Here is a 10,292-nt window from a genome sequence, read left to right as displayed (position 1 = left end):
TGGTTAGTTTGAGTAATGAAATGTGACCCTACTAGAAGTTCTACCTCATTTCAGTTCTTCTCTTTTCCATTTAATTATCTATTCCATTCCAAGCTAACTGTCTTACATATCTATATCTTTCAATGCAAGACTACACGAGGACTATGGTCTGTGGGATATCAAGCTCCTTCAAATAATCTGCACCAGTTCTTCTGGAGAATAATGTGTATGCATGGTCTACAATGGAGTTTACAAGATAGATTCACTTACTCAAAGATTCAGCCTAACATTTTCCATAAGGATTATGTATGTTATACCAACTCTCAATAATCTCTACTACTAATGTTTTAGTTGGTAGTCTCGCCTCACTCCACCTCATCCCACCACTCCTATCTTTCGCCCACCTTTGACATCATCACATCATAGCATTGGGCTGGCCCATTAACGTGTATGTGAACGCAATCCTCCCATCGCCTGCCCTCCTCATGATAATCCCGACGTCCTCGCGCTGCCGTCCTCTTCTCCCTGATCTCCTCTACTAGCGTGCCTTCCTTGCGATCCTCCTGACGTGTCCTCGTGTCGTCATCCTCTTCTCCCCAAACTCCTCTACCAGGGGGACTCCTCTATGACCCAGGCGGAGCAAACATTGTACGCAGGTTTTTTTGGCTTTCACCGGTTCGTTCTCTACCCCTCCTCCATGACTCCCTCACCATCGATTTTTTTCGACGTCTAAATGCAATCCCTCCGTGGGGAAGTATGGTGTGAAGGAGAGAGGCCGCGATGGCGAAGATGAGGTGGGCGTCATTCCGTTTTAAAGGAGAGGACTCCAGCGAGAAAGGTCTCACTACGGCGAAAACCGAGCGAAAGGGAAGGGTCCGACAGGAAAACATAAGGGTGTGTCATGGGGTGGCGTTTTATGTTTGGTATGCGTGTTGGAGATAACATGGTTCATAGTTTAGACATTTTTCTCTTCAGTATGGTCTGGATTTGTGGGAGCCTGGACTGTCACATTGTTACATTTTTCATACAGTGTATCATACATACAGTGAAAACAAATCCCTTTTATTATATACAGTATAGCCCTCCAATATGGCCATGTTTATGCTACACTAGATCGCGGAACCTGCCGTCGACTTGAGGTTGGTGTATGAAAGAGAAATAAGATTCAATATTAATAATTTGTCTGATTCATTTATATACAATATAGCCTGTAGCAACGCACGAGCGTTTTACTGGTATGTAGCTAATGTAACTTTTTCGTCGTCATCGTAGACCATCTAGTTGTGAGATGGAGGGTGCGTCTTCGGAGGCACGTAGTCGACGCCGATGTCGACCGCATCGCTCTCCGGCTGATCATCGGTGATCAGATCCGACGATCCTCCCTCACTGCCGACGGCATCGCCGCCTCCTGCAGCTTCCTGATCCCCGCTGTCGTCCCCTGGTGGCGGCGGCATCACCATGTCCTGATCGGCCGGCGGCACACTGCCCTCCTGGACGGCGTCCCTGGCCAGCGTCACATCCGGCTGCGGCGACGGAGAAGGCCCCTGCTGCTGTTGCATCGCTATCGTGCCTCGCACGTGTTCTTGGTCGTGGGAGTAGGAGGACGCCGACGAGTGCTGCTGCTGTATCAAGCCATCAGCCATGTATATTACGCAATGCACGAACAGATTAGTGTGCTAGGAAGGAGCACGCCTGCATTGCATACAGCCCAGATTGAAGTGAATGCACATGCATGTACTTTCGTTCCTACCATTGGGGCGCGGAGAAGGCGACGGTACATCGTCATAGTCGATGATGCAGGGGCCGCGGGGACGCGGCCGGCCGTGGGGAGGACGAGGCGGTGGTTCCGGCTGCTGGCCTCGCAGACGGAGGAAGAGAGGTGGAGGAAGAGGAGGAGGTAAACCAAGAGCATAGCGGCCGCGCGAGACGGTCTTGGTTCAGTCCTCCTCCCTTGTTCTGCACGGGTTTCTGGTCTTCTTCTTGGATCTTTTATACGTTCTGTGTTTGGAGTTGGGACGTGAAGTGATGACTTTTGATTTGAAGGGTTCGGAGGAGGAGACGTATTTGTAGTGGTTTAGGGAGTCATAAATCAATTTAATGCTAGCTGTGTCTGTGTGGATTCATGGGACACCTACGATTCGTACCGCCATGCACGAGAAAAATAAAGCTTCGGTACGGCCTTGTTAAGAGCATCTACAACCGGACCATACCCGCCCAAATGACCGGACGGGCTATCCAACCGCAATGTTTTAAACCAGCTCAAACGCCTTGACTAACAGTGCCCATATATCCGACTCATATCTGGGGTGAATATCGAAGGCCTAGACGCGTCCAGGCACCACGGCCATATCGGACCGGCCCGCTCTGGCCCACCCCGCCCTCACTACCGTCCCACAAAACCCCACCCGATGGGACAAACCCTAGGCACTCTTAGTCCTTTCGCCCTCTTCGCTCCCTTCCGTCTTCTCCACTTCTCTCGCAATCTCTTTGCCTCCTCCATCATGGCCAAGTCCGGCCACGACTTCAGCAGCGAGACTGATCCCATGGACTGGGACGGCCTTGTGAAGGAGGTGTGAAGGAGGAAGCCGGCTTCGGCAGCGACTCACCGGACGATGAGGAGCTCGCAGCTGGACACCGTTGGGAGCTCGAGCTTCGTCACGTCCGCCGCCTGCTCCTCCGGGTCCCACTGCAACAATGTGGGCCGCGGTCGCCCACCCCACGCTCACCAGTCCCGCTCCGCACCGCTCCAGATCCGGAGCAGGGCGGCCGTCTCCCATTCCCCTCAAGCGCATGCACCGCCTGCTAGGTGCCCGTGCATGCGGCTCCCATGCAGATGCGCACACCGGAGTTGGAGGCGAAGGCAGCCTGACGCGAGTGGCACCACGAGCATGGGCGACGACAATGAGGATCCTCCCGTGCGAATGCATACATGCAGGAAATGGACCCTCGCGTTGCCGACCACAAGGGCAAGGGCCCGACCAAGAAGTGGTGAACTCCAGCCGCCCGCCAATGCTATCTTTATATTTTAGTTGTTTTACTTTTGTTTTAGGTTGAATTTGGACTTCGCTGGCCCTTTTGGATGGACTAATGTGATGCCCGGTATCCGAATTACTAAGCTTTTATGCTATCTCTATGATCTACGTACCATGCATGGGTTTGTATGAAACTAGATGATTATGCATGGGTTTGCATGAAACTAGATGATTCTCCGCGTGTTGATGTGGAAATATTAAGAGACATGTAGTCACGAAATATTATTACTGCTTTCTAACATTTATTTTGGTAACTTAGCAACTTAAGTGTTTGAGAAATTTCGAAATAAGTTGAATTAATTTTTCTAATAAAAGATATCTCAAGTTAGACTATCAAGTTAATATATGGTATTCCTTCCTTTTCATTTCAACAGATGCATCTCTGAAAAGTCTTGTAGCATTGTAGAGTTTTTCATTTAAAAATGCTTTTATATTTGTGAATAGAAGACACACCAACAAATACTTGTATGCATGTATTTCCTTCTTCAATTCATATTTTCACTCTTTAATACATCGTAACGATCAATATCTACAGCCAGTTCCATCATTTTTTTCATACCACATGAATAAGATGACATACTAATGACATGAGTTTGTGTAAGATGTATGATGTGGATAATTACATGAATAATTATGATGCGTTGGACATGTATGACATGCATGACTAGGTGAGGCGAGAGAGTGCATGTTTTTTAAAATAATAATTAAAGGTAATAAATGCGGTGCATGGCTGAAAAATTATGCTGGTGGTTGCTGACATTGCACGCTTGATGGGCAGAAGGCTGCATGTTGAGAGAATTACTTGTAGTGGAGTTGAACTATTTAAGAATAGTAAGGTTCCGACTTTTGAGGATTGTGGTTGTGGAGGGAGCAAATTGGCTTTTATCCAGGCACTGCCAAGGACACGCATGGACGCGCCCGCGGGCGTATAGGGCAGCAAGATAGCTAATTGTGTTTGTAGATGTTCTAATGTACTTCAGTGATTGCTCCGGACGTTCGGCTAGACATGAGGGATTTTGACAATAATACTACATCCATCATGTTTTACAGGCATTTTTTAGATCTTTCCTAACTAAATCCCCCTCCCCCTAAATTTTTCGGGTTGACCCCTTCTTCCCCTATTTTCCAATCCTAAACCTCCACCAGTGACCTTCGGTCAACTCTGTATAAAAGATCCCCATGCGTGTAGCATGCCTCTGGATTTCTGGACCACAACCAAAGAGTGCCAAGATTAGCTGAAAGTGCACACGCGTTCATGAGCCTTTGGGAAACTATACAGCTTAGAGCAACTCCACACTACAAAATGTCGGCTATTTATTGACGTTTCACTCACTACTGCAGGAATGTCCTAACATGACACATGTATAGGAGACCAATTGACCAAACTGTGTGCGATGTATGAATCGCAAACGGTATGGTAATAAAACTGTAACCAATAAAACAAACTATGTGTGATGACTGATCAATCAAGCACGATTCAGATTAGAGTTGCATGTGTGAATCGTGACATACAGTTGATCCATATGAACTCTTTGCGAGGAGCCAAAACAACAGAAATAGTTAGCCAGATCAAGGCGTGTGCGATAAACGGTATACATGTTACTCAGATGAACTGTTTGCGATGATCCAAAATAACACAAACGATGTCTATGATGTTGACATAGATGAACATGTATATTCATCTTCAGTTGCAACAAAGAATAGAGTGCCCTAGCTATTTACATGGTAAACTTTCTTTGTTGATTTCAAATGCATCTCTATTACATTCATTGAACATTGCACTTCATATACTGTAACATTCATGGGCACATGGTTCTTCAGAGATAACTCAGTATTGACTTGCGAATGAATTTACTGTAGAATTTTGCATTGGTAATTGCAAAAAACTGCTGAACGATGTAAATATAGCAATATGGCCAAACTTTTGAACAAGGGAAAAATCATACATAATGTTTCAACTTTTTCTCGAGATTTCAAACTTATGGATGCCTCGTCATACTAAATTTTAGTTTCATATTATAGCAACTTTCCGACAAGGGGAAAGCAAACAAAGAAGCTGTCAAGGTTAGACATAAGACTGATAGTTCAAAATAGGTTACCCCCTCATAGCTTTGTTATAAGAATTTAATTAACTTAATAGAAAACCTATATATTGGTGATTATTTGATGTTATGCAATACTAATGTGCGTGTCCTTCTTCCGTAAGGCTAAAAACAACAACAAGAAAGCATCCACTACTATGTTTTCAGAAGAAGCCCACACCATAAACAAGGATCCCAGTATTAGACCGAGTGAACAAGAAGCATCCGTAAGTAGTTTTTAATGTTTCGACTTCACATGGACTGTGCGAGCTATCATATTGTAGTTTACTAATAGCGCACAAAAACACTTTAAATCATGATGCATAATGAAATATGGACCACAAAGAGGCCAGGCCACACAAGAGGTTGTGCTGCTACTACCCGACGTGCATATTATTGAGGAAAAGACCTCGTCATTCATTTACTTTCAAGCATCGGCACCTCATCGCCGAATTCATCCTCTAAACAATGAATCCAAGTGCCAGAAGTTAAGATTGCAGCACAAGAGTGGGACACAAGAGTAGCTAATGACACGTTCAAAGAAGACTTGAATGCAATACTTGTTGTACATTTGCAAGAAACTAAAGATCTCAAAAGGAAGGAACAACAAGAAATTGAAATTGTCAAGATGGATCAATGAAGAAAAATCGTTGCTTTCAAAAAAATCAACAAGAAACAAGGAAATTCTTAGTCATGTCTTAAGGAAGTCGTCGCATTCTTCCCAGTAGACTGTCTCACAACCTGCCAATTACTGATGGTGCATTATCATTCGTCATGATACTTTCTTGTGTGTTTTATTTCTCGTGTTTGATAGTATGTCCTCTGGATGCTCATTGTAATATGCAGTATAGTGTTGTGACAATTGTGAAGTCTCATTGTTAATGAAAGTTGTGATGGCAATGTTTCATTTCAACTTTTTAGTAATTAAAATTAAAATTCAACTACAAATTCAAACCATACCGATTTGGTGCCATCTAGAATCGGTGACGGTACTTGTGATGAAAATTCAAGCCGTCACTAGCGTATGGACCCCACTTGTAAGCACCCACATCTGCACTGTGTGGACCCACATTTAAGCAACAACATCAGCATCTTCTGGGCCTATATGTCAATACTGTTTACCCGTCAAAACTGGCAACCGACTTATTATTAATGGACACCGTCAGTGATAAAACCACAAGTGGACTCACATGGAAGCAACCACGTCAACATCTCCTGGGCCCATTTGTCCGAACGTTTGACCGGTTAAACCGACGAACCGATTAGTAGTAACGAATCGTCACCAAAAAGATCGTAGGTGACAAAACGACCTTCAAAGGTGACAGTTTTGTCCGTCCCCAAAAACAGCCATTTATGACAAAGTTGGGTTCGTCACCTAAGACACGATCTTAGGTGACAGAAAAAGTGGTACCATCAAGATTTTGTTTTTCATGACGGCGCTTTGTTGACGTTGGGGTGACGGTTGAAAACAGTCGCCCTACTATTTTATGTGACATAAGTGAGCCATTGCTAAAAATCGTCTATTTTGTTGTGATAGCAAAGGGCCACTTCGGTCCTATATTCTCAATGAACATTATATTCGGGATCCTCCAATCCTTTGCCATCAGCCTTCAAAGCTCCACCACCTAGGGGAACCTACACATTGTGTGGAAGCCATCCTCGCATTCCATACGACATAATGGGCATATGATAGTGGTTCCCAAGTGACGGGAGAATTTGTTCGTCCATGTTGCAAGGGAGTTTGTCACGAGCCACCAGGCAAAAACGTGTACCTTCAGGTGGGGGGGGGGTGCATGTCGGGGAATGTAGCATGCAATTTCAAAATTTTCCTATGCTCACGCAAGATCTATATAGGAGATGCATAACAACGAGAGGGGAAGAGTGTGTCCACGTACCCTCGTAGACCGAAAGCGGAAGCGTTTGACAACACGGTTGATGTAGTCGAACTTCTTCTCATTCCGACCGATCAACCACCGAACGTACGACACCTCCGAGTTCTGCACATGGTCAGCTCGATGACGTCCCTCGAACTCTTGATCCAACAAAGTGTCGAGGGAGAGTTTCATCAGCACAACGACGTGGTGACGGTGATGGTGAAGTGATCCGCGCAGGGCTTCGCCTAAGCACTACGAGAATATGACCGAAGGATTAAACTGTGGAAGGGGGCGCCGCACATGGCTAATAGTTGTTTCTCTGTGTTCTAGGCTGAAGGAAAAATGCCCTAGAGGCAATAGTAAAGTTGTTATTTATATTTCCTTGTATCATGATAAATGTTTATTATTCATGCTAGAATTGTATTAACCGGAAACTTGATACATGTGTGGATACATAGACAAAACACCGTGTCCCTAGTAAGCCTCTACTAGACTAGCTCGTTGATCAAAGATGGTTAAGTTTCCTAACCATAGACACATGTTGTCATTTGATTAACGGGATCACATAATTATGAGAATGATTGTAGTGACCTGAACCAAATGGATCGAAGTCTCTGTGCTTAAGTGTCATCCCTGGATTGGTATGCTGACACACACAGTACTCGAGGACTTATAACAGAGTTCAATCACACACTTTATTACATCGAGGTCCTCCATTTTTTTATTACAATAACATGTCCAAAGGCCATCTAAATAAAAATAACTGCGGAAGCATCGAAGGTAAATGAGTCCATCCAACTCCACGGTAAACTGAGTGCAGAGTGTACAAACTAATCATGATTAGCCGTGTCCCCGGTTATGGACAAATTTGAGTATCTAGAAGTGAATTATTGGTTAATCTCATCACTCCTTTTAATGAAATTATTGGGATGCTAATAACTTGGGAATTTTGGATTGAGTTGGATGTACCTTCTCAATAATGACATTTTAATTTAGTAGTAATGAAAAATGTATTCCTTTGTTGTAGGGTAAAATTTGCTTTATGCAAAAATTAAACTTAGAGCCTCCACCAGCTAAATTTGCATATAGAGATAGTCTTTTTCATTATTATTATATGGTGTGAAATTGCCAGCATATTCCATGTGCTGACCTACACGGCTGCAACGTCTCATGTTGCAGACTTTTTCGATGAGGATAAAGGTGCGATAGGTCGTTGTTCTGCACTCAGTTTGCCGTGGAGTTGGATGTACTCTACCTTCGATGCTTCCGCAGTTATTTTTACTTAGATGGCCTTTGGGCATGTTATTATAATAAATACTCTTTTGAGGACCTCAATGTAGTAAAGTGTGTGATTAAACTCTGTTATAATCCCTTCAGTACTAGTGTGTCAGCATACGGATCCAGGGATGACACTTAAGCACAGAGACTTCGATCCATTTGGGTCAGGTTGCTACAAGATGGTATCAGAGCACACGCTGACTGTAGGACGCGACCACTAGAAAATGGAAAACCATATGAACAAAACTCTATTTTATGACTTCCTTATATATCTGTTGGTCTGTACTCTTCTCTATTCATTTCTATCCCTTTGTTACTTCAATAAATAGTTGCTGAACCCCATCACCAAGTTGCTTAGCCCAATGAGACCATGACCTATGAAGACAACATTGACGAAGAAGAAGCTAGAGTTGACATTGATTTGAGGAGATTTAGTTCAGACCACCACTACCAAGTTGAGTCCAACTAATGATTTGCGGTAGTATGAAGAGATCATATCTGTTGTGGATATGACCTTACCTGTAGGTTTTGCTTGTGTGGTGTGATCTGTGTGAATTGGTTGATTTGAAGTTTTCTTGCTATCATAAGCATATGGGTAGTGATTTCTCTCATTAGGCCCTTATTCTATTCTAATTTCTCATCCACTCTAGACCGAACAGATGCCTCCGAGACGTGACCCGGAATTCCCACCGAAACTTAGCCAGTTGATCCAGAACCAGAATGCCCTCATGCAGATGCTCATCTAGAATCAGAACCAAAACAACAACAATCCACCGCTACCACCCCCGGTCGACAACCTTACCCGATTCCTAAGGTTGAACCCACCCATATTCTCTAGCAGCACGAAGCCGATCGTCGCAGATGACTGGATTAGTAAGATCAGAGGGGAGCTGACCACCACAGGATGTACTGACACTGAGAAGGTGCACTTTACCGCACATCAACTGGATGGACCCGCAGCTTCATGGTGGGAGAATTACACCACCACATTCCCCATAGCCAATGTGACTTGGGATCAGTTCCAGTAGGCATTCCATACCACACATGTTTCTGCTAGAGCTATGAGTCTGAAGAAGCGTGAGTTCTGCAACTTACCCTAGGGAAATCGTTTTGTTGGTGATTATGTGGAGGAATTCAGCAAGTTATCTAGGTATGCTCCCGGAGATGTGTCTGATGATGCCGCTAAGCAGGGGAAATTTCTGGAGGTACTAAACGATGATTTGGGGCTTCAATTGACCGTGGCTACCTTTAACAATTATCAAGAGTTGGTCGACAGGGCTCTCATTCTGGAAGGCAAGCAACAACACGTGGAGAATCGCAAGAGAAAGTACAAACAGGGAAAGTATAACTCGGGAGTTCAACAAAAGCCCCGCTATACCCCGTACTCGGGAAATAAAGGATCGGGATCCGGAAAGTATGGTGGACACACTCACCATAACCATGGAGGATATTCACATCATGGAGGGAATGGACACAACCATAATGGCCATAAGAATGGCAATGGGAATGGATGACACACCAATCAGAATTGTTCCAGCCCCGCAACACCTGCAAAGAAATATCAGAGCCACAATACCTACTTTAAGTGCGGTAAAACCGAACACTACGCCACCGATTGCCCTGAGGCCAAGAACGGGGACAACAATGGAAGCTCTGGAGGCAAGAAGCCCAATACCTTCACCAGAGGTCAGGTGAATCATGTCGATGTGGAGGAAGTTTATGACCAGCCTGACATCGTTGTTGGTAAGTTCTTGATTAATTCATTTACATCCCTTGTTCTTTTTGACACTGGTGCATCACATTCATTCATATCAAGGGGTTTGTGGATAAGTTTAAGTTGCCGACCATAGCCCTTAAAACACCAATGTCAGTGAGTTCCCCAGGAGTAGAGTATATGGCTAGTCGGGGATGTTTTCAGTTGCCATTGACTATAGGGAGACATGTTTTCCCCACCGAGCTAATTATCCTAGAATCCCAAGGATTGGACGTGATCCTAGGCATGGACTGGCTATCCAAGTATGAAGGGAATATTGATTGTGCTAGTAAGT

At 44.4% G+C, this 10,292-nt stretch overlaps 1 protein-coding gene across 1 annotated transcript; it reads right to left on the bottom strand.

The window, feature by feature from the left end:
* Positions 1 to 1,082: 1,082 nt before the first annotated feature.
* Positions 1,083 to 1,980, bottom strand: LOC123147694 (uncharacterized). Its single transcript, XM_044566964.1, has 2 exons — positions 1,730 to 1,980; positions 1,083 to 1,601 (listed from the first exon to the last, which is right to left on the bottom strand). The coding sequence occupies exons 1-2, from the start codon at positions 1,889 to 1,891 to the stop codon at positions 1,257 to 1,259; spliced, it is 507 nt and encodes a 168-aa protein (XP_044422899.1). The 5' UTR covers positions 1,892 to 1,980; the 3' UTR covers positions 1,083 to 1,256.
* Between the last annotated feature and the right edge of the window lie 8,312 nt (positions 1,981 to 10,292).

This window comes from Triticum aestivum, chromosome 7A (assembly GCF_018294505.1).
Source record: "Triticum aestivum cultivar Chinese Spring chromosome 7A, IWGSC CS RefSeq v2.1, whole genome shotgun sequence".
Classification (NCBI taxonomy): Eukaryota; Viridiplantae; Streptophyta; class Magnoliopsida; order Poales; family Poaceae; genus Triticum; species Triticum aestivum.
This window is presented reverse-complemented; position numbering and strand designations above follow the sequence as displayed.